Source organism: Dreissena polymorpha, chromosome 2, assembly GCF_020536995.1.
Source record: "Dreissena polymorpha isolate Duluth1 chromosome 2, UMN_Dpol_1.0, whole genome shotgun sequence".
Classification (NCBI taxonomy): domain Eukaryota; kingdom Metazoa; phylum Mollusca; class Bivalvia; order Myida; family Dreissenidae; genus Dreissena; species Dreissena polymorpha.
This window is the reverse complement of record NC_068356.1, coordinates 74,839,020-74,865,077: the sequence shown is the minus strand read 5'-3', so window position 1 is coordinate 74,865,077 and position 26,058 is coordinate 74,839,020. Positions and strand designations below refer to the sequence as shown.

Below are 26,058 nucleotides of genomic sequence, written 5' to 3'. Positions count from 1 at the left end.
TTATGCGGGTAAAAATGAAGAGAGAAAAGAATAGTTCAAACCCTTGTAGATAAAACTGGATCATAAAATCGATTATCACCACTTGGTCTTTTAGACGTAATTTAACAGATAAATATATGTTACACTCGAAACCAATTCAGCACGAGGTTGACAAACAAAGTCGAAACCTCTCATCAAGGCTAAACGTGTCAAGATTGGCAGCAAAATATATTATTTATGTTGATAAATTATATGTTGTAAAAGGTCATAACTTAAACAAGTTGAGCATTTTTTAAAGTAGCATGTGATAACAAAGATTGCAAATTAACAACCTCATAATTATGTAGAGAGAGAGAAATGCATTTGAATGATGAACGTTATAAAAGTCTAGGTCCTAGTTATTAATTATCAATTAAGAGGCTAAGATTGTAACAAAAACTTTCGGATGATCACAAAATTTACCGTCCTGATAATTTCGCTTGAGTTTCAGTTTTTCGGTAATGTACTAGCCTGTGTCGTTTTTCCTTATAGTCTGTGTAAGTATATTATACTTTATACTGAGACGGATTGCGTTATTTCAAAGTTCGCAATAAGGTTAATGTTGCTAAATGGGAATAGCGATAGTATTTGTTTTTATATTCTCTTTAACACATGATGTACGAGAAAATGATATATTTATTGCATGTTTAAGAAAACAAACATATGCAAATCAAGTTTTCGATACTCGATTTAAGAGGGGCGAAAACTCACGATCGACAAAGCGAAAGATTTGTGATGTTTTCTTGTACAAGCCAGCTCAGTTAGCAGATCGCTGGACAACACAACCGAGAATCGCGGTTATGGCCACATACCATGTGTTTGGAAATGTCCCCCCCCCCTACCGTTCGTCGAAGTAGGGAAGTTGTCAGTTACACATATAAGCATGGGCACTTGGACATGGTAGCCCAGCTGATTCAGGAAAAACGTGAGTTTTAAACCGACCTATGATATCACTGAAATAGGAGTAAGATCATCTAATATTGTCCTACTAACACTCACTTCGTCATTGTAGGCTCAAGTACTACGGATACCTCGGCCAGTCTTAAGTATACTACAATATTACCGGGGTACGGATGATATACTAAAATGTACCCTTATGTATGGCCGGGTGCCTTTGAGCCTATTTTCCGAGTCCGGGGTACGTTGCAGTAAACCCGAGGTACTTTTATATAGTACCTGAGCCGACATCGACCAAATAAGACAACCACGATTGTCCATTGTAATGTCAGCTGCAACTTAAAATAAGATCGGGTATACTAAAAAGAGACCCAGAGTATGGCCGTATGCCTTTTAGCGTTTTGTCCGTACTTTGGTACCCGGGTTTTTATTAAGCAGTTAATGAGCCGACAACGACCAATTTAGCCCTACTTATTTGTGTCTAGATAATCTACAAACAAAAATAACAAAATGACAAAAATAAAGCTAAACACCATTGAAATACACGAATTATAAATAAATAATAATCACAAAGTGAACATTTCAGTTGTGAAATTTTGAGCGTATTTTTTGCATCTCCAGACCAAAAGCCTTACCGAATTCACGCACGATAGTGACGCAAGAGTTTGTCGGTCAATACCTTTTCACGAGCGATAACGGAAACATCCGATACGACCTCGTAGACAATCAGATCATCAGAAGCAGATAATTCTAATATAAACTGAATCAGGTATACCTGAAGCTTGCAATTGACAAGATAGTCGGTTATGCTTGCATACTAACCAGGAAGATGATGTTACTAGCTGAATAAATGCATACAAAAACAGTCATTGTTTTGGAAGCTAGCCATATCATGATGACAAACTCAGACATCGCAGTATGATTGATGGCTTAAATAACATACAACGTTATTATATAGATCATTTATCGTTAAGACACGATTTTTGTTCACTTCTTTACATGTATAATACAAAACCTTTTCGCAACATCTCACAAAATACAAGTGGGTTGGTCCTTGGTTTGTGTTATTTTACTGAAATCTGATACATAAAATAGTAAATGTGAGTAGCAAACACATGCATTAATTTGTTTAAAAAATAATATTGTTCCCAATCATTATATATTGGTCACATGTGTTTGAGTTAAGACCCATAGAGACGTTCGCATGAGGCTCTTAAACACGATATGCACTTGACTCCATACGTTTCAAAACTAGATGCGATTAAAGATTTGAATAATGATAATGTGGTGTGGAACGTAAGACGGTGATTTACACCAAAGTGAAGCAGTAGTGAACGGTATGTTTTGTAAAATATATTTTCTTTCAAAGCCCAGACTTGTAATGTCGTTTCAGCATGATGTTAATATTTGTCGAGGTTTTAGTGTTTATATATATCACAGATTTGAGGAATTAAAAAAGGCAAATTTAAAGACATAACATTAATCACTGGTAGACAATATCAACCTCCTAAGACAAAAGTATAACAACACGTCCATGACCAGACTTAAGAGAAGAACGCAATTCAAACAAATTGTATAGTTACAAATGTACTTGTAATCCAACTTAAAGTAAAAATGAAACATAAACTGGATAAACATTATTAAATATATAAATATATATAAAATATTTATATAAATACAATTCAGATCGTTATTATTTTAATCTTCGAACTCGTTTCGATGACAATGGGAAATCATTGTACTCAGTATAATTTTTATAAAAGCAGATTAACCTCCCCTTCGTCTTATTTTTTGGTATCATTTATGTTTACAATAACATTACTTACATAGTGCAACTGTTGTGATACATGCATATATTAAACTTGCAGCAATATATCAACATTGTAAAGTTTCACAGTTTGTGTGGGACATTTCTCCAAACAACAAAACCAAAAAGCAAAATAAAAATAAATAAATACTATTTATTTCAGCAAAAATAATCTCATAATCTTTCAAAACATTCGGTCTCTAACGGCTTCCGTTACCTAATTTAAGTTTGCAAATAAGTTTGTTTGTCTATTAATTTTTCAAAATATTGTTTCTCTTTTAAAGTGAAATTCGCTGCGAGGCAGCACATATTAATGTCACTTCACATATAGACATTTTTAAATACTTTAAATTATTAAAAAAGTGTGATTTAAAAATCGTTTGAATATGTACACAATATGTACATGTATTTCAAAAACAAGAGAACATGCAAGTTACGAAAGTTAAATGTTTTAGTTAAAAATCGTAGACAATGCTACATTCAAATTTAAGTATATAGTACAAGCGGAGTGAGATTTCGGGTAATGCATCTTTTGCAGTTGACGCAACACCACGCAGTCACATCGGGTTGATGGTGATGTGGTGATCGTCGTCGATACTTCGTCGCATTTGTAACAGCTGCAGAGGTCGGAATCGCAATAGGCGGGGAGAGTCTGCACAGATATTTGCAGGTTTGATCGGATGAAGGTATCGTAAGTTTGGAGCGATATAAATCGGAGCAGGCGCACATTCCAATAGGCAAGCTTCCGATACCTGACAGATGACCTTGAACAGGGCGTCTTGGTCGAAGTGGATGTGCAGGAAGCTCCAATGAAATTCGAAGTGTCGATGTCGCCCTTCAGGTATCTCATCGTGGTTGTCGGAAACAACGGAGTTTTCGTCGGCTTCAATGTTGTATGTTTCTTGGTGGTTGTTGGGATCTGAGTGATTTTGTAGGCTTTTTGGTGGTCATCGGCATTATGGTTTTCGCTTTTGTCTAAGAAGGCGATCGGGGCCGTACCGGAACTAGTTATTTCAACGTCCGCGCAGTGTCAGATATTGTTTTGGGGACCCTTGCCTAAACCACATGCACCGTTTGCGTCGCAACCCGAGCTGTTATCTAGAAAAGAACATAACAAATTTAAAGACAGTTTTGTCCAACCAACCAAAACCTGTGATGTTACTGCGTCACCATTACCAGCGCCAAAGTTTTTATCAATAGATTATCATAATAAACTGAAAATGGGAAACATTCCTATTGGAAAGAATGGGTAAAACAGATCCCATGGGATTTTTTAAACATGATTCAATGCATTAAAATCACGTATAAAGTTCATCATTTGATAAAGCATACATCGTTTATGGAAGTTACATGCTGGGATTTGTTTTTCGATTTAAAAAATTGTATTTTTATCACTCAAAGTTATACGCTTTTCCCCGCATAAAACAAGTTTACGGTCCTTAAATATCGTTTAAATACTAAATACGCGTAGAAAACACATTTTTACGAATTCCAATATTCCCATTTTTTTTTCATACGAAAATTATTTGGAAACAAAGTCCATGTGAAAAATATGTTCTAAAAATCTCATGAGAAAACCAACTTTGCTAATAAATAGCATAGTGAAAAAAACAAACACTTTTATGCAAAAATAATCAATAATGAATGAAAACTAAACCTTTTATCGCATACTTCATCACAAATAAGCGAATCTTTAAGAAAAAGGGTCATTGCGCTTGCGAAATTTCGGTTTCGCAAAGTTTTCCGGTGGCCGTTTTATGTTAACTCATGATTTAAGACATTACATATTGTAAAACTTACTTAAATTATTGTATATTGAATAAAACATGGTATTTTACTGTCTCTAGAAAGTTGGTAATCGTTTTTACAGAGAAACTCATTGAAATTTACATGCGCGCTATTACTTCTAATAAATGTCGCAAAAACATAGTCGGGTAATATTCATATAAGTAAAGAAAAACGTCAGATTATCTGCATAATCTAGATTAGTTCTCCGTTTCACCTATAGTAAGACGAACTACTGGTAGTACTTCCGAGGATTAAAAGGGCTGTCTGAACTACAAACATGTTATCACATTCATCTAGTATCTTATTATCTGTTTGTTTTTATCGCATGCACTAGTATCACATCAATAGTTTGATATCAGGTTATTTAGCAAGGGGAAACGTTTTGAACGTTTAGCTTGTTTGTTCCTTTGAACCTCCAGCATTGCTTATTTCTCATTTTTGTGTAGCTCACCAATACAAACATCGAACTGAATTTATATATGAATATATAAAAGTACCGCACTGGCAGCGATTTCAATCTATTAAAGCGTATTGTGTTCCATTTACTTAACTGCGGGTGCCAGGTGTTTCCGAGCTTAAGAAAACATTTAACAAGACAACATGCATTTTTATCCAGAGATATTTTAAATCCAAGTCACACAAAACAACAACATAAGTACAAACCAATTAGTTATTCTTTTTTATATATGCGACCAGCTTTTCGTAATTCACAATAATACATGTAATATGGGTAATACAACAAATCCATTCCCGCTGAAAGTGCAGATACGTAACGATAATATGTTATTTGTTTTTAATCGGAGGACGCCATGATAGTCGGAAAAACAGATTAATTTTATGTAAGAAATAATCAGGATCGACACCACTCAAATAACGGCTCGTCAAGCCTGTCAATCTGTTCATCGAATTCTCACCATGGAATTATAACAACATACGATATTGGAAGGTTATTTATAACATGTGGAGGTTGCTACGCATTTAATAAAGCCTTATGAAATACGCGTTGCTTGTTATCCCTACAGCTTCTTGCTGTCAACATCTCCTTTAGCGTTCCATGCCATTTACTTTAAACATTATTCAAGTTAAAAAACACACCGGTTGAATAGCGTCCGCTAATTGAACACTACACTAACAAAAGCATTTTAGAACCTAGTATCTCGGTCAAGAGAATCATAAGAATCAACCCAACAATAATAATTAACATGGAAAACGCCTTCTTACTCGATGCTGAAAATAAAATTGTGATTATTTTCATTGGAAGTTTTAATTGCAATGTGGTAATTGAACGTTTTGTTTGTCTTTTAAACATATGTATAAGCTACTGACACAAATCTCTTGCTGTTGTTGTGAAATATGCAAAGAAATAAAAATATAAATATGACCATATTCACTCGTCAATAACTAAGACCAAATATAATGAGTAGATAAACTATGTCTTCAAGATTACGAGCACAATATATATGGCATATCGTGTGTTAATAATGTATTGTTATCCCCCGCAGTAAGCAAAAGTAAATTGCATAAAGTGCTTCATTCTTTTAAAGTTATAGTTTTGCTTAAATTTCTTTTGCAGAAATAATTGGAAATTCTTCCTTTCAAGATCGGATACGAATCAAACGGTTTTCTTATATTTTAAGAGACAATAATCAAGTGAAAGATAATTTTTACACATTAATCGCATATTATCTACACAAAAACCTCATCATCGACTATAAGTTATTAACTCCATGTATCTATCTGTATTTTAGTGGAATATAATGTTGCTTGAAATGCTTCTCATCAACGCCTGAGGTCTTCTTTCCAATGACGTTGACAAACATAAACGGATACTTCAAATAGCTCAATAGAAATATCACAGGCAGTTAAAGTAACAATACTACTCAAAATCAACGAGAATTTCGTACAATATTTCGTAAAATAAAGCTAAACAGTTAAAATTCATTGTTCCTTATGGCAATTGCCGAAATTTCAACGCCAGATGTGGTCTGGTAAAATAGATGTTTGTAGATACAAAATGCTCGTTTTTATGATTGTTTTGTATTGGTACCATTTTAGTGTTCGTGTGTCGTATGAATAGATATATTCGCGGGAAATTAAAATGGAATTAATTGTGTCACAAATAAATAAAAGCGAGCATTATGTATCTACAAAAATCGATGTAATCATACCACATCCAGCGTTAATATTGTGGCTCTAGCTATAAAGAACACGGATTATTTGGGTGTTAACTTTATTTTACGAAATTCTTTAAGAAATTTTCGTTGATTTTGAGCGTTATACAGACTTAAAGCGAGAAAGATGAAGCCGATATCCAGAATAAAAAGCTTGTTGTATTCTTGAAAGCAATCGGTTCTCTTGTACGATGCTGAATTAATCAATGGAAAGATGTTTGTATAAATCAAGAAATCATTGAAGTTTACGAAATACAATACAGTCCTTGAGTATCTACATTTACGATCCGACAGTAAATGCTAATAAACAGATTTGTCGAATGTGAGCTACGCTTAAACAATGTCAGTTCTTTCTTTGTGTTCAATGTACGCATTTGATAGCGAATTTGTAATAATGTATCGTAAATTAAAGCATGAACCAATTGACTACACGACGATTTGAATACGTTCAAATATAGCAATAGATTCCATGAGCATTGCTAATATTTACCGAAAATGTCGAGCGGGACCCACAATCGCTTTGCGTGCGCGATGACAATTATACTAGACGTGTCTTTGGCTGCTAAACTTTCCCAAAGATATAAATAAATGGCGATGATGTGTCTTAAAACGTGTCAAACAAACTATGTGTGAGAAAGATCTTAAATAGGTTTCATCACATAACATAATAGATTTACTGCTTAGGCCCTCTCACTACTGAAATTTGACAAAATTGAAGACCAACCATTCTTTAATAGTCTAAACTGACTCCTAAACCGCAAACTAATTTGCTTTCATAATATTTTATTTGATAAAAAAGAGCTTTTGGGGAACAGAATGAGTTACTTTTAATCTATTTCAACTGTTATAAAATAATTATGTATAAAAAATAAGTCACTAATACATTGTAAATGCTTTCTGTTAAATACTTATTTCTATTTACACAAATTTATGCTCTTGATATCACAGACGAGTTGGAAAATAATTATTGTGTTGTAGAAACATGGCATTTTTTAGCGAAACCCAATTCACACCCTTTTTGGCGCTTTTTGGTTTAATCATCATGCAATTTGGTCAGAAAATGTGTTCATAACGGTATCTCGGCTGCGTTCAAATATGGATCCGGGCCGTGTAAACAAAATGGCCGACAGAGGTCATGGCTCTTTTTTCTTCTTTTGAAATGAATATAATTTCTTATACTTCTAATAAAAGTATTTTTCCTGAAAATCGTATATGGAAAAATCCAACGAGAACTGTTTACCTTTAATCTTATTTGAACTTCAATCCTATATACATGTCATGTCTGGAATTCAGTTCAATATCTTAAACTGACCTAATGATCTACATATTAGCATGCCTAAAGGTCTAAAGCAGAGAATCTTAACAGTGACCGTAGAATATCTCCCCTTATAAAGCCCTCAGGGACCTCATATGTTCTAAATGAGTGTTTATTAGAATGAAAATAATTGCAGTAGTTTATAACAACACCTCCATGATCAGACGTAAGAGAAGAACGCAATTTAAATGGATTGTTTAGTTACAAATGTACTTTTATTCTTATTTTGAGTTCAAATGAAACATAAACTGGAGAAAAATTAGCAAATACAATTCAGATCGTTATCTTATGTATCTTCGAACTTGAAATGACAAGGGTTGATCATTGTACGCAGTGTATTTTTTAAATAGCAGATTAATCTTCCCTTCGTCTCATTTACAGAAGTTACATAATGCAACTGATGTCATACAGTCATATCTTAAACTTGCAGCAATTCAATAACAATTTAAAGTTTCACAGTTCGTGTGGAACATTTCTCCAAATAACAAAACCAAAAAGCAAAATAAAAATAACTAAATACTATTTATAACAACAACTAATTATGTCATTGTCATTCAAAACATTGTCTTTATTGGCTTCCGTTAACTAACGTACGTTTGTAAAACAGTTTGTCTGTCTATAAATATGTGAGATTCACTGCGAGGCAGCATATATTAATGTCACGTCACGTATAGACATGTTGAAAAACTTTATATTAAAAATAAATTTGTGATTTAAAAATCTGTTTTATATGTACAAAATATGAAGCAAGAAAGATGCAGGTTAAGAAACTTAAATGTTTTAGTTAAAAATCGTACACAATGCTACATACATTTAAGTATATAGTACAAGCGGAGTGAGATTTCGGGCAATTACCTTTTTTGCAGCTAACGCAACACCACACAGTCACATCCGGTTGACGGCGGTGTCGTCGTCGTTGTTACTTCGTCGGTTTTGTAACAGCTGCAAAGGTCTGACTCGCTATTGGTGGGGAAGATTCTGTACAGATCTTTGCAGGTCTGGTCGGATGAAATTTCAGGGAGTTTGGAGCGTCATAACTCGTAGCAAACGTACATTGCCAGTATGCAAGTTCCGGTACCTGACAGATGGTCTTGCAAAGGGCGTCTCGGTCGAATTGTAAGTGCCGGAAGCTCCCATTAATTTCGAAGTGTAGATGTCGTCCTTAAAGGATGTCCTCGTAGTTGTCGGTAACAACGGAATTTTCGTCGACTTCATGGTTGTCTGTTTCTTGATGGTTATTGGGATCTAAGTGTTTTTGTCGTCCTTTTGTGGTTGCGGCATTTTGATAGTCGCTTTGGTCGTATAAAGCGTTCGGAACTATTTCCACGTCCGCGCAGTTTCAGATGTTCACGGATCTTCACGGAGTAAAGGGCATCTTCCTTACAATGTTCATGTACCTCGATACCATAATTCAACAAAACGTATGAAAAAAAACATTATTGCCGTTCTTGTCGTTACATTATGCATCAAGACTAACTGTCCAGCGCCGTTTGAAACCTTTGTTTACATACATTTTAACTAACTGACATTTTAAACATACGAGTGATTTCATTGGTCCAATGCGGAGGTGTGTCTTTACACCTGGAGATTTCATTCATAAAGACTGCATGATCATTGTCAACTGGGTCATACGAGTTGTGTATCGTGTTATTTCTTAAAAGTTGACCCAGCATTTGTAAAAATATTGCAAGACATATACATATCCAGAAAGGAAATTCATTTCTGCGTTGAATAAGACCAAGATCGTGAAAATCGCTGCACAATTGATGAAGATATGGCTGTTCAAAGCGATGCACCCCTTTTTGGGGTGATTTGAGTTGCATACCTTGTTATATATATATTTGATAGTGATTTTTTTTCAGAAAAGTTAATTTTTTGTTATAATATGATTATTTATCATTCAAAATGATGCCTTCACTAATTAATATCATAGCAACACGTTAACCACCTGTGAAACAGATCGTTTATGGAAGTTACATGGTGTGATTTTTTTTTTAAATTGGATGTTCAATCACTTAAAAATATTAGCTTTTCCCGCATAATAAACAAATGCCAATAAGCCCATGGGACTTTTTTCCATCCGAAAATTATTGAAAAAAAATCTATGTGAAAATATTTCATTGGAAAACAAACATCCCATTGGGAAATGTAAAAATCCCACAGGAAGACCAACTTTGCTTATAAATGTTATAGTTAAAAAAACAACATATTTTCAAGCTCAAAATTATAAATAAATCATCAAAAATCAAACTTACATCGCATACTTTATCGCCAATAAGCGAAATTTCGGTTTCGCAAAGTTTTTCCGGCGGCCGTGTTATGTAAACTCATGACTTAAGACATAACATATTGTATAGCTTACTTTAATGATCGTATATCAAACAAACCATGGTAGTGTACTGCCTCTTGAAAGTTTGTTATTATATTGTTTTCAAAGAGAAACTCACCGATACACTTAATTGCGCGCTATTAATTTCAAATAAATGCCGCATAAGCATTGTCGGGTAATATTCACGTTAGTAAAGAAAATCGCCAGATTATCTACATAATCTACATTAGTTCTCTGTTCATGTCAGACGAACTACTGGTAGTACTTCCGAGGATGAAAAAGGCTCTCTGATCTACAAAAATGTTATCACATTAATCGCGTATGTTTCTTGTTTGTTTTGATCGCATGTACTTGTATCATATTAATAGTTTGATATCGAGGATTTTTTTCCTCGAAAATCATATTGGAACAATTAAACGATAACTGTTTACCTTGAATCGTATTTGAACTTCAATCCTGTATACATTGCATGTCAGGAATTCAGTCCAATTTCTTACACTGACCTTATTATCTACAGATTAGCATGTCTGAATGTCTCAAGTAGATAATGTTACCAGTGACCGTAGAATTTCGTCCCTAATAAAGCCCTCAAGGGCATCACATTTTCTAAATGGGTGTTTGTAAGAATCAAAATTATGGAAATAGTTTATGTAAGCAAGCAAAACAAAACAATTAGTTCTACTTTGTAGGGAATTATTCAACACATGTCGGTAAGGTATTCACGTTAAACATGTATTTGAATTAAATAGTTGTGTGGCAAATAAATGCATTAATTAAGCATAGATTTGTATTTATTATACGACTGGTGTACCATTTCATAAAAGATTTATTATGAAATAAACGTCTTTCCTATGAATAATTTGTATTTATTATTAAAATCGTATAGTTTTACACTTAACACTGTTGTTGTTTTGTGTTTTGTTTTTTTTTGGGGGGGGGGGGGGGGCGTTCTGTAATATTGTGAACTCTTCCTTTTAGAATGTATGGTTCATTCATTTATCAGGTTCACAACATCATTGACTGACCCTCAAAGATTCCAGAAAGGTTGCCAATTTACAGTCATTTTACGTTTTTATTAATATTGTACTTCAGTTTTGTTATAAAAACTTAGTGTTTCGGTTTTATAGTATCTCTTCATTAGTTCATACATAAACAGAGTGCAGGATAACGTGACTTTGTGTGGTTCCCAATTAAACTTTATTGGATGTAAACACATCTGTAAGTGGTGCTGTATTTCAAATAACGTTTTAAAACAGTTCTTTTTAAAAATTTCGACTAGACATGGAGCTGTTTATACATTTAAATTATGAAAGCTATGATTTTGTATTCGATGATAATGATGTCGATTGACGAATAAGATGATGATAATGCTAATGACAATCAGAAGGTGAGGTAATAATGATGAGGATTAAGCGGTGTTGAAAACTAACCCTCAATTCTACTGCTACATCAAAACTTGTATTCAAAATTCCCAATACTTCACATAAAACATTATTTTTTTCCAGAAATCTAATTGGGGACACCAAGGAAACGAGATATTTTTTAATTTGAATCTCATTTGAACTTTAATCCGGAATACAAGAAATGTCTGAAATTCAGTCCAGCCTCTGTCAATGACCTAATTATCAACATATTAACATGTCTGAATGCTTAAAGTAGAGAATCTCACCAGTTACCGCAGAGTGACTCACCTAATGAACGTCCCATGGGCTTTACACGTTCGTAATGGGTGTTTATTCGAGTCAAAATAATGGCATTATTTATGTATACCAGCATAAAATACACAATTATTGGTACTGTGTAGCTTATTATGCAATCATTTAAGTCAAATATTCACGTTTAACATGTATTTGTATTTACGTTTGCGGCAAATAAACACTTCAACTTCTTCTATTTAATTAATAATGCATTCTTCGTAATATGGTGTCGTTCAATGGAAGGATAGTTTAAATAGTGAAATAAGAAATATAAGTTGTCAATGAAATTGACGCTAGCTTACAGGAGCATTTCGAACACTAAGCTAAAATAACGAGCGGGGTCACAATGTCTTTGCGGGTTTTGGGAAAATGATACTTGTCATGTCTCTGTCTTTCCTTAAACCTTTCCTAAAGATATAATTCTACGAAGTTTGCGCTTTGTTTAAAAAATCGCCAAATACACTTGGTGTAAGAAAGAATATAAATATGTTGCATCTTCATAACAACGAATAGTTATACTGCTCTTAAGACTTAAATATGACAACATTGAACATATAAAACATTGTTAACTCTTTTAATCTGAATAATAGCTGACAAATCCTTAATTGCACATTAATTGGCTTCCAAAATATAATATTTGATAAATTGGAAACAGATGCTCGGAGCTGTTGACATACGCTTCAATATTAAGTTCTCTTCAATAATATTTAAAGAACTATTTACATAGAAGAAGGCCGATATATAAATAATTATTTCATTTAATTTGTGTTGTAATTACTTTTTTTAAACGTATTTCAAACCACTTCTCCTTATACTGCCTCATGCAAGTCCACTATATTTTATATTTTTATAAGAAAATATAAATGATTACACTTTGTTTTGAAGTTATATATCAAGAGACGCCTATCTATTAGGGCTGCACCGAATATCCGAAATATCCGAGATTTGCGGATCCAAACGAGGATTCGCGGATCTAACAGTGATTGGTAAAATCAGTTTCGAATCCGGATCTTATTTGAGTTTAACCTTTCGTTTGCGTTAATTGTTTCTTTCATCCTAATACGTTTCGTTAAATTATTTCTTTCTGTTTGAAAGGCTGACTGGTATGTAGTTTGTCACAATTATCGCTACTTTTTCGACAAAAACATGGTACTACACAGTCTACTTTCGTTTTCGATGGTGCAAAATGGCGCAGAAGAAAAATCGCGATGCACACAAACAATTAAAATCCTCGGTGTGGAAGCATTTCGGGTTTTATCAGCATACTAATTCTGGCTTACGAAGTATTTTATTGATACTTATTGCAGATTGCGTGTGATGCGTTTTTTGATTGTTAAAATACAGCGTTATTCATATTATATTTGACTGACATAGATGTGTTTAATATGAGCCATTATTATTAATGTTTGTCGCAAAAATGCTAACACTATTTCGTTGATGTGCGATTTTGAGAAATTTGCGGAATCTGGACCCGGGTATAATTTTTTTTTCGAACAACGTAAGTCAATTTTGTCATCTACTTAGTATTTGTTTTTGTTTTTGATGTCGTTATTTCTGCTTCCACTACTGCTGTTGCGGCTGCAGCTGCATCTACCAATGCTGCTAAAGTAGTATAAATATTAGTTGAGGTAAAGTTTATAATAATAATAAAAGTTAATTACTTTTCTCATAAGACATATATGCGTTCTGGTGTTTCAAAACATAATTTTGGCTATAACAATATAAATTATAATTTATTTTGCGTATTTTAACTTTCAAATTAGGATTCGAACTGATATTCGATATCCGAGCCTTTGGATTCGAATTCGGATCCGATTGAAATTTTGGATTCGGTGCAGCACTACTATCTATGTACCAGTGAACTGACCTTGTGAGCAACGTGTTAGTGCAGAAATGCTTTAGGTTATTGATGTATACAAGTTTGTTTCTAGCTGTAAAAGTGACACAACCATTTAATAATGGAAAAGCAACACATGTATTTACGTAAATGGACCCATCGCAATTTTTAACTGCAGTCATCAATATTTGTCAAACATTTAAGCTAAATATATTACATTTGATTACATCAGCGCCATTTTGATAGTCCCTTTGAAAGTGTTCTTGAAAAATAAACATCAGAACCGGGTAACATTATTTCATTACAGTTTTATGGGATATTGACATCATTTATTAGAATCAACTACATACACCAATGGAATCACGATTCAGAAATGCAATGTCACCAACCTGGAATACAACATACTGTAACTGTCCCATGTTTTGTATGACGACACGCAGGCCTACAGAAACAGCTAATTCGTTAATCAATTAGGATATCATATCAAAATTGTTCTCTGGTTATCAACTGTCTCTTAAGGAAGAACATTAACAACAATCCACTATTCAAAATTGTTAAGTGTTAGTGTTTATGTTTGATTTATTAAACCTCTCTTATAAAATAAGAACTATCATGGATCCATCTTAAAATAGAGATGGACCCAACGTCTAAACATCGTCAGTTAACGTGGACCCTCTGAAGACTCTAGAGGCCTTATTTTATTATCCAATCTTCATGAAACATGGTCAGAACGTGTATTCAAATAATTACTCGGCTGATACGTTAACTGCATCTTGTGAGTTCAAACACTAGGTCACTAGGTCAAATTAAATTATAATCTTGTTAATGTAATAGAAATCACATGCCTAGTAAAATCTTAAAAATATTTGGTAAGAATATTTGTTTTATTGATATCACTGCTGGTTTTGACAATAGTTCCTGTGTGGTATGAAATATGGCGGATTTCCTTATATGGCTATAGTGCAACCTTATTAACACTTCATAGGTCGAATTTTAATTCAAATCATCAAGCAATATGTTCAGAATAATTTTTCTAACAATATCGCGACCGAGTTTTACAATGGAAACCATATAATGGGAAACAAGGAAATGCGAACTGTTTAACTTAAATCTTATTTGAACTTCGATCTCGTATACATGTCATGTCCGGAATTAAGTCCCATCTTGATCACTGACCTTATTATCCACATATTAGCATGCCTGAATGAGTGTAGCAGAGACCTTACCAGTTGCCGCAGAGTATCTTCCCGCATAAACGCCCCAAGGGGCCTTACATGACCTTAATGGGTGTTTATTAGAGTCAACGTGATGGCATGTGCGTGTTTATCCAGATAAAACGCAATAATTTATTCTGATGAACGAAATTATGTAACATTAAAGACAAATAATCAAGTTAAAATTGCATTTAGTTTTGAGGCAAATAAACGCATTTATTATGTATGATTGTTTGTATTTTTTAAACAAATGGAAGGCGTGGAGCATTTATTTTTGAGTTAACGATTTACAGGTTTACGGCACCATTGAATGCCTATCATACGTTCCGGATTTCCGAATGATGCTGCCACTTTACATTCAATTAACATTTTTTTTTTAATTATGTACTTCTTCTGATTCATTATCAAAATTTAGCGTCTCGGTGTGATTTTATCTTTAATATTAGTAAAACGTAAACGATCGAATTTATGTAATCGCCTTTCAAATTCATGATCTTTCCATATGTTTTCTCCGCGTATACGTGGCGTTTTCACTTTGTTTATACATCGATGCCTCTACGTTCAAGCGGCGATCTCGGCGACGTCACTGCCTTCGCACGTCTTTGACGTTTCCCCCTTAGACTCTTAACTAATAGTATCTTCAGCTGTGCTCTATAAACGGAACCCACAGAGCAGAGCATTTTACAAGCAGTTGAAGCTATTAATGTTCAGGAGCAGAACAATAAAGCAAATAAATAAATAGGTACCATGCGTTCAAATAAGCTTTATTTGACATCTCCCCGATCGCTATTGTATTAAGATGACGAAGTAGATACATTAACGTTCTAAATATTTCCTTCCTTATTGTCTTTCGTTGTAATGGAAAACAGTTGTAGGAAGATAACGAATTCTTAAACCAGAATTAATACATGTATTATATCAGTCAATTCAAAGGACAGTTTCTTATTAAGCCTATCTTTATAGTGTCGCGAAATTAGGACTGTTCACGTTGCCGACATAATTATAGCCGACAAACTGGTCTGCAAAACGCCTTAAATGCTTGCAACTCCCCGACTAAGAGGGCCAGAATTTTGGAGTTGGAATATTGCTTCTATATATTGGTAGTCCGCCAGCTCAGAATATTAATGGGCCAGATAATTTGGTCTTAGTCTGCAACATTCATCTCGAAAGCGATTACCATTCAGTTTATAGTAAAATAGCTAAACAAAACATACCAATAAATAATATATTTATTATATTATATCTAACAAGTTGATTGTATTAATGATGACCATTTAAATGCGAATTATATGCGAGTTATTTGCCACTATAATAAAGGTACACAATGCCAGATAACTTCCAAATCTGTTTACGACATAGTTTGCATCAAATATAAAGTATTTTTACGAATATGATTGAATGGGGAAAAACCACGTAACCTGAACTTGAAAGTTTCAGTAGCGGAAACACGTATTGGTCGTACTGGTGGACTGAGACGTTTCTATGACATTTTTGGCCATCAGTTGCCATTCATAAAAGGTCAAAGATCAACATTTTCCATATTTAATTTCTTTTATTACCGTTAAGCATTGTATGAGCAATTAGTAGCAAATAAAATGAAAAATGCAAATCTATGCTGGAATTGTTTCCTTTTATAATGCCCGCTTTGCAAAAAGCATTGTTTTGACAGGACGCGCACATCGATTGCGTGAAAAAATAGTTATTCAAGGGACTTGTTCATAGATTAAGGTATTTTGTGTCAGTTCACACATGTTTTTGCTGGGGTTAAATGTATGAACGGTTAAGTTCCATTTAAATAACAAGAATATTATTGAAGAAATAAAAAGGTTCTCAATAAGGGCTAAAACCGGCGTTTACCTACTAGGCAGTCTGTACTGTTATGTTGACGCATGCTACATGTTTGTGACGCTTTATAATTTTATAAATTACAAATGATATGCATTCATAAATAAAACTGTATTTCCAGTATGCGTCTACGGCAGTATTATTATTTCATCGGCTGATTTATATCGGCTGTTCTTTTATTTTATTTGTTTGAAAATGTGACAAGAAGCTTGAACTTTGACTCAAAGATCCTTGAATGAAATACGATTTTACAAGTATCATTTCACTTTTAATTAACAATTTTTATTCTTAAAGACAACATTAAATATGAACGTTTGTTTTCTGTGTTCTTCGTGTTGTTGGTGAAGGAAAACGGCATTGAACAAGAAAATAAAAATGCAATATCTTTAACAAATATAAATATGTTTAATTAATATCTGGCGTAGCTCTGCGTTTTGGAAAAAAAACATTTACATTATAGCATCGTGTTTCAATATGACAGCACCATGTGTTACAGAAATAGTATTTTAATATCCAATATCCGTTAGCAAACTATCTAAAATTAGCACTTGTTAATTCGCTTATTTTCAGACTGTGAAACGTTCAAAAACGTGAATCTACATGTAACTAAGACAATATTAATGTCGCGTTATTTTATGTTTTAAATTTGTGTTTGTAAACAAATCTGAACATCAACATTTAACATAGTTTTGTACTAAGTAGTCCCTGTTGAAAATAATTCAAAGTAAACAAGTGTATTACATATTAGAAAAGTATACTATATTTAGAATTATCTAGAACTGTATATATATATATATATATATATATATATATATATATATATATATATATATATATATATATATATATATTTAGTTTAAAGTCTTAAATTTAATTAAGAGCAGATATAGATCTAGATAATTCTATATATATATATAATTCCTATAAGAAATTATTGTGCAACGCTTATAGCAGAATATTTGTAATATGGCTATGCAAGGGATTTCGAACTTATTCGCAATTAATTAGATATGTTGACGACCTGCCAAAAGCAGAGTTCATTTGTTTGTATTGGACTATTGGACAACGCAATCGAACAAACGCTAACAACTGATACACAAAATATAGTCAAACTTCATCAGCACAATACTAATACAATTGAATTAATAGACATAAATAGACATAAACTAAATAATAATAAATATTGGGGTGATGAATTGTATAATTATACTGATTCATGGTAAGACAAGTATGTGCGTCACTAGCATAATTTGTAGTGTCTTGTATTTTCCTCGCCAACATACTTCTGTCTTGATTTCTCAAGTTCGGCAAAATAAATCATGCAAATGGATGTTTACGCATTAGTAATCTTTATTCTCCCATGGTACAACTGACCGATCGACGCCTTCAATAATTACATTTGACATTGACTATTATTCTAATTCCATTGGTCATTATACGCACAGATCAGCCGAGCGAAGGATGTTAGAAGATTGCCTAATTTACCATATTGTTGTAAAGTGACGAATTCTGCTTAAGAAAGATATTTTCAATGCGTATAAAGATTTATTTATTCCTAAGGACGATGCTGTTGTTTTTTCTCAAGAAGATGTATATAATATTATATATACGAAGAATGAGTTAGAATAAGGTAGAATATTTAGATACTAATGTAATAAAAAATCAGATAAATAATCATCTTTTAAATGAAATGGTTATATGATCATATAGTGATGAGTTTGAGTCGCGTTTATTTATACCGCCTTTTTCACAGAAATCGCCTACAGAATCACTCTTGGATCGGAAATCATTTTTAACAAGCCGTAAATGTATTTTTTCCTTGCGATATACTGAAATTATTTTCTTCGGCAACATGTGAATGAGAGTCGAGGGCATCCCTCTACACACTGTACATATTTTACGAGAAATATATGCGTATTCAAATAAATAAAATGTACAATATTAATATTTTTTACAATTGTTTTCTTGAAATAATTCATTAGGCAAGATTTCTAAAAGGTCCATGTCACAACCACTTTAAAATATTCATTAATATTTCCAATTCTGTACTAGTATGCAAAACATTTAAAAAAAAACATTTCGTACAGGGCAGTGCAAGTACATGTACGATTTTGCTGCTTTAAGAGTTGTATGGTTTTTGTTTATTTTACAATGAATATTGACCATTTTGATCAAAACAAATATCTATTATGTAGGCCCATTTGTATTTACATGGCCACGTATAAAGGAATGTATATTTAGAAAAGAAAAAGATTCTATCCCTAAAACTTCTTTACTTTTCAATGCTTTATATGCTTACATTCCTAATATATATATGTTGCATACTAAGGCATTCTGTTTCACATATTATACATTGGCTTAAGTGGAATATCTTATTTTAAATAAGTAGAAGTTTGTACCTATTAGGCTATGTACAATTCTATATTAAGACGTAGAATTACAATTATTTACCATCCGATCAATTTTACAAGGCTAAATGATAATATGATATAAGGCATGTACACCTATATACTGTTTGATTCCAATAATGTCGCTTTAATGGAATTACCATTGTTATACATTTGATTCCTAATATTTAATCACCTAAACGTGTTTTATTAGAAGTTCAATTTTGCAGTACCGCCCCATTAATATTTTTACTTTGCATTACAGCCCCTAGATTTTGTTCACGTCATTGTGTCTTCGCTTGTCAATTACGTCATAACTCTTTCTCTGTTCCTGGGTACATTGATTTTTGTGACGTCATACGACCAACTTTCCCAGTTGTAATCTTCATGCATATGTCATTGGGTTTATAATTTTATTTTTATTTTCTCTGTGACAGGCGTTTCTTGTTTGTTTTATTTTTTAGCAATACATAAACAACCAAGCAATGTAATATGAAACTTTTACACCCATTATTGCTGCTTCTTCCTGTAATTGTGCGATGATGATCTGAAATATAAACTTTATGATGCTATATTTTTTAATCTTTTTCTATAAAGAAAGAATATAGTTGACACTTGTTCATAGTTTCATTCCATCGTTCCTCAAAAAGTTGTAACTCTGTTGCTCTGGTATCTTCAATATCATTGAGTAATAAAATGGTACGCGAATTGAATGCGTTTTAATTCCCTTTTATTATTGTTTAATTTGAGTTACAATCCTATGAGGTTAAATTTTATTTACACTTAAATGTATTATGAATATTGCTGGGCCAAGTGTGAGGTTGAGCGCTCCAAAACCGGTTTCAACCCCCAATGCTTTGCATTGACCGTTCCAAAGCGGTGACCACAGCTTTATTCTTGTTTGTGTTTTTGTTGTTTTGTATTGTGCTGTATTGTGCTGTTTTGTACTGTTTGGGCAATCGGTCACTTGAAGGACCTACTAATTGTTTTTAATAATAATTCAATACTACTCCAGCAGCTGGAGTTTCACTTCTTTATAATGTATCAATAGTAACCTAACATGAATCCAAAACACACCAACATCCCTTCAACAAATTGAACAATTTATCTTATTGTTTAACGTCAGTCGCCGTTGTGCTCGTCAATTGATCACTTATAATGAGAATGCACCTAATGCGTAACCATTGTCATAATTCATGGTATGCTTTTTAGCAAAACTTGTTGAATCTTTTGTACGTGTACACTTTGTTTGAAAACAACGAGTTAGCAATCAATTAAAGGGAGATTATACGAATATTTATGAATTTATATAACATGTTTAAAAAACTGATTATACATGTATTTCTATATAAATTAAAATAAAAGTTAAGAAGAACATGTGTCGAAAAATGCGAAATAAGCCAGATATTTAAGGGGTTTTGCGGCAATGTATTTAACCGAGGATATATTTATAGCAACACCGGTGATGCTATTATCACAACTCAAGATTTTTGTTATCAGTATCACCAGAAATGACCAAGTTGGTTCACAATACAATTGTCAGTGGTTCGATACCAGGTGGGGTTAACTTTGTGAACAAGTACATGTAAGCTTTAATGATTCAGGTCGAGTTTGATACTGTATGGTATTATGTTTGAGATTAAATATTCTTTTGTATTAATGTTTTTTAATAAGCTGGTGTGATCCCAGTTAAGATTGTAAACAATTTCTATTGGTTCTGCACATTTCTAACAATCTATGTACCGCTACTTGGGTTTTGCCTTTTTACTGTATTTTATGAATTTGACGTAGACAATAGGGATAGTTAAAACAAAAAATCTCTGTTAAAAGTGCGGTGACCCCATTTTTTTATTTGTGTTTAATAATGACAATACGTAGATGAACATATTTGAGCAGTTTCGCATAATTCTATTCGGCAGAACAATTTAAAATTATATTTATGTGGTTACAATAGTAAAAAAATGACGTTTTTTGGGGTGACATAAAAATTATAAAAAATAAATTTCTTAAAATTTAACTTGTGTACTCTATTTTATTGGTAGTGTGTGGTTTAAATAAATGGTATATGATGTATCTTAGCTTATATAATATCTACATGTTGCCAATTTCATATGTTATTAATTAATCAATTTACGCAATTAGAGATTTTTCAGTTTTATTGAAAAATTGCACGTTATATAATGGTGAATAAAATCAAAACAAGGCCGGTGACCCTATGTTTTTATTTCATTTTTCATATAGTATTTGTATATATATCTTAAATAAATAATTTGGACAAAATCTATTTGATGGAAAAAATCAGCAAATCTGCAGCAACACCCCTTAATTCTGAAATCGAAAATGTCTGTACAGTCGAATTCGCCAGCATGTATATCATGCATGTACGATGTGAATCTAAATTTAGTTTTAGTGCCGATGCGTTCATACCACACACAGACACCATTTTGTTTTACGGTAATTTTAATTTCCTGCAACGATATCTATTCATACGATACACGAAAACTTACGCCGATCCTAATAAAAAGACGAATGCTTCGGTTATTGTAGGAATATATGTACGAAATATCTTCGTTAGAATCGGCTCGGGGCGCTAATTTGTCTTTGCTTTATTTCATGAAATTCGCCTTCAATGTATAATTTTTTTTGCCTATTGTGTGTTATTGTAACATATATTTATCAATATATTACAATTTAACACATAAAAAAATCGTATACTCTACCTTTAAATGATGTATATGTATTGCGTATTATTATACTAAGTAAGTTACAGTATTTTGTTCTGCTGAACTCTATTGTAGGATCCATAAGCTACTTATTTGATAGCTCTGATCGATATAATTACTCTTCTGAGCTTGATTGATGTGTATTGCTTTTCTTTAAGAACACTATGATAATTGTACAAGTCAAATTGTATTCATGTGTATGGTTATAGCATGTAAAGAGTCGTATTTCGTTGTTTTTATTTCAAAAGAGGGACAGAATACTTTGTAAGCATTAATATCCGTGTTTTTGTCCTTTCATTTAAGTCACATGGTGACATACATGACTCATTTTTATCTTTAAATAGTGTGACGTTAAAATTACAATTTAAGCTTCGGTCTGTTTGCTTCTTTGTTGCTTAGGAACAGTATAATACTTTTGTTAAATATTTAGTCCTCCGATCATAATTGTTGTTCTTGCGCGTGCAGTCGATTATGGTTTAACCTTGCTTTTTGTAAGTCGTTATAGTTGATTGTCCGTATTGTTGGTTGTTTTGTCATGATACTAATGTAGTTGTTTTTGAGTGTTTTGAGCTTTTATGATTGCATACGAACTGCTCAAAGTTTTTCTTGTAAATGTTACAATAATGTAACATTAGGCTATATTTTCGTGATTCATTCATTAAACAAACCATTAATACATCAATTTATTTGTGCTTTTGTGTGAACAACGTAGAAGCACAAAGAAACTTATCAAACTAGTCATTCAGAATGGATGTTTTGAAAATGACTAAATAAACAAGCGGTAAGAAAAGGTTACACCACACCAATTTGCTTCGCCTTCATGCAACAACTGGCAGGTAGAGCAGTGCATAACTGTTATAGACATACGGCGGTAAGAATAAGTGCTAATGTTTCACACTTGAACATTATATATATATATATATATATAAATATATAGAGATTTTTTGTAGAATAACCAAATTGATGTTTGTTAGTTGGAGCTTTTAGCACAAAACCGGACTACACAAAATCACTAGAATGTGGAAGTGCATTGGTCTCTTTGGAGCTGATTGCAGTGCTGAGGGATATAGGTTACTTGTCATACATTTTATTTTACTACAGTAGACTCTGCCAATACCGGACTCTTTAAATACCGGAAGTCTCCCGATTCCGGACGGTCGGGCCAGTCCCGTATTTTCTCCTTCTATTTCTTTGTTAAAAAATGTTGAATAAACCGAACTCTCTGAAAACCGGAAACCGGACGGGTATCTCCGTAAATTTGGTCATTTTCAACGTAAAATACATTGAGTATACCGGACGGTCTAAATTCTCAAGATGCCCGAGGCGTGAAAATAACAATACCTAGTCAGCACAGCGAGTGCGGTGTCACACATTTTGCTCGCGCAATTAGCGATAATCGGATTAAATATACCATTAAGGTGTCAAGTCGTTACCGCGCTATGGGAGTCCGATTAAGTAATGTAAAACAAACTGTGAATGTCTATAATAGACGTGCGGTAACACCAAACAGTGATTGACTCGATCGTTTTATTAATTATTTATTATCGCCTATGATAAACAATTTCATTAAAAAAATAATGCATGCCGTTGCGACGATCACTTTCTTGTGATCTTCTCGGGTATTTTACGTTAGAGGATAAGATAAACCTCATCACGGAATCAACTGCTCAACCAAAACCATCTCTGAAGGCACTCGGCTAGCGCTTCAAGATCGGGAAGTCAACGGTCGGCGACATATTGAAGAAAAAAAGAACGTCTACCAGGAGATTTTGAGATTATGAATATCTAAAAAAATAATTATGACGCTGTTTTTTGCTTGTGTGTATGTTTTATGAACTGTGGTACATGTATGTATTGAATAATAAATCGTGTATCTACAACAATATTATATGTGTCGTCACTCGCATATATGACAAATGCCACGTACGTACATGTATAAAGCACCACGCTTACTTTGGGATTAATCAAAACAAGTCGGTATGGATTTTTTTTTGCTTTTAATCGATTAAAAACACATTTTTTTAAAGAATGCAATTAACATCATCAGTACCTGCGTACAGTAATCACATGGTACATGTAAATGTATATAGTTTGTTTTATTTGTATGTGATTCTGTACACAATGCATAACATGTATATTTCGGCAATATGAAAACTCTTGGTAAACCGGAACTCTCTGAAAACCGGACGATCAGGCCGGTCCCGAGACCGTCCGGTTTACAGAGAGTCTACTGTATTCATTACTTGCAACTTACAACTTACTTACACTTTATCCTGACAAAAAAACTGAGATACGCACAACCACAAAAGTTGTTCATATTTTTATAAATGTTTCAATACTGATGCTCTGACAAAACATGTCCCAAGATATGTCAATAAGTTGAGGATCGAACACAAGACTCCCAGTTTTGAGAAATCAAAGCTCTGAGAGATTAAGATTGAAAGCCTTTATATATTCTAAGAATGCTGTATCATGATTGATTACAATTGCGCAAAGCTCTGATATGGTTCAGCTTTATACAATTTTAGTGGATGGCGTTCTCAGTGTGACTAAAATGTTCCACTATTTAAAAGCGATAATATTCGTTGTCAAAACGCCAATTATTTTTGAGTTTTTGTTTTCTTAAAAACAACCGTCAATCATCGCGGTTCGTGATCTTTTCATCTGGTTTCTCCGCGTATACGTGGCGTTCCCAAAATATATAATCGGTTTCACTTTGTTTATACATCGATGCATCTGCGTTCAAGCTGTGATTTTCGACGATGTAACATCCTCCGCACGTTGTTTTTGACGTTTCTCCTTCGACTATAAATTAATAATATGTTCAGGTGTGCTCTTAAAACGGAATCCACCAAGCATTTTTCAAGCAGTTGAAGCTATTTATGTCGGAGGAACAGAACAATAAAGCAAATAAATATATACGTTCCATGCATTCAAATAAGCTTTGCTTAACATCCCCGTTATTGCTATCGTGGTAAGATGACAAACTGCAAAAGTAACGATCTTCAATTTTCATTTCGCTGCATTTTTTGCTGTTATGTATCAACAGTTTAGGAAAGTGTCTGAATCGCGGAAACCAGTTTTAATAAATGCGCGCAATTTATTACAGCGCCACATCTCCACTTAATCATTGAGAGTTCTCGAATTTTACAGACTTTTCTATCTATGATATTTTTATGCCGTCACTTACCACTCATAAAACTTATAAGGGAATATTCTAATCAATAATGTTATCGAATCATTGTATAATATCCGCTTTGCATAAAAACATTCTGTTTACCGGACGCGCATGCTGATTGCCTAAAACAATACACTTCAAGGGACTTGTTTATAGTTTAAGCCAATTCAGACATTTTGTGTCGATAAACAAATTAATTGTATTGCTAGATTCAAACATATATACGTTTTAGTTTCATTGAACTAACAAGAATATGATAAGAAATAAAAAGGTTCTCCGTAAGGGTTCACCTGTGTTCTGTTCAATGCAATCAGTTAACAAACTAGGTTGCCTGTACTGTAATGTAGACGTATGTTTCATTTACTTTATATCAGTGTTCCGCGTGTGCTTTATCTGACTTTAAACAAAACAGCAGAAACATTCAAATAATTCAATCGTTAAGCGTGTGTTACGCTTTATAATTTCATCAATTTTAGATGCTATGCATTCATTAACTTACTGTATTTCAAGTATGTCGTTTACGGCATTATATTTATTTTGCTCACTGATTTAGATTTTTCTTTAATTTCATTTGTTTGAAAATGTTACAAGAATTTTTACATTTCGAACCTTTCTTGAGTCTTTAAAAAAAAATACAAGCATCATATCATTTGTATTTAAGCATTGATATGCTAACAGACAAAATAAAATAAACACGTCTGTTCTTTGTCGGAAAGTTTATATATGTCTACCCGTTTAAGTAGTTGACAGATTTATGTTGTTGTTGAAGGAGAACGACCTTGAACAAGAAAACAATATTCATTAGCGTTAACACATACAATTATATTTTTATCTATATCTTGCGTAACTTTG

The 26,058-nt window shown here is 33.0% G+C and overlaps 1 protein-coding gene across 1 annotated transcript in view; it reads left to right on the top strand.

The window, feature by feature from the left end:
* The first annotated feature begins 915 nt into the window (after nucleotides 1-915).
* Nucleotides 916-26,058, top strand: part of LOC127869827 (rhodopsin, GQ-coupled-like) — a 49,338-nt gene continuing 24,195 nt past the window's right edge. The window contains exons 1-2 of the mRNA XM_052412486.1: nucleotides 916-943; nucleotides 3,482-3,615. Coding sequence (XP_052268446.1) covers nucleotides 916-943; nucleotides 3,482-3,615 — 162 coding nt within the window. The remainder of the gene's footprint in view (nucleotides 944-3,481; nucleotides 3,616-26,058) is intronic.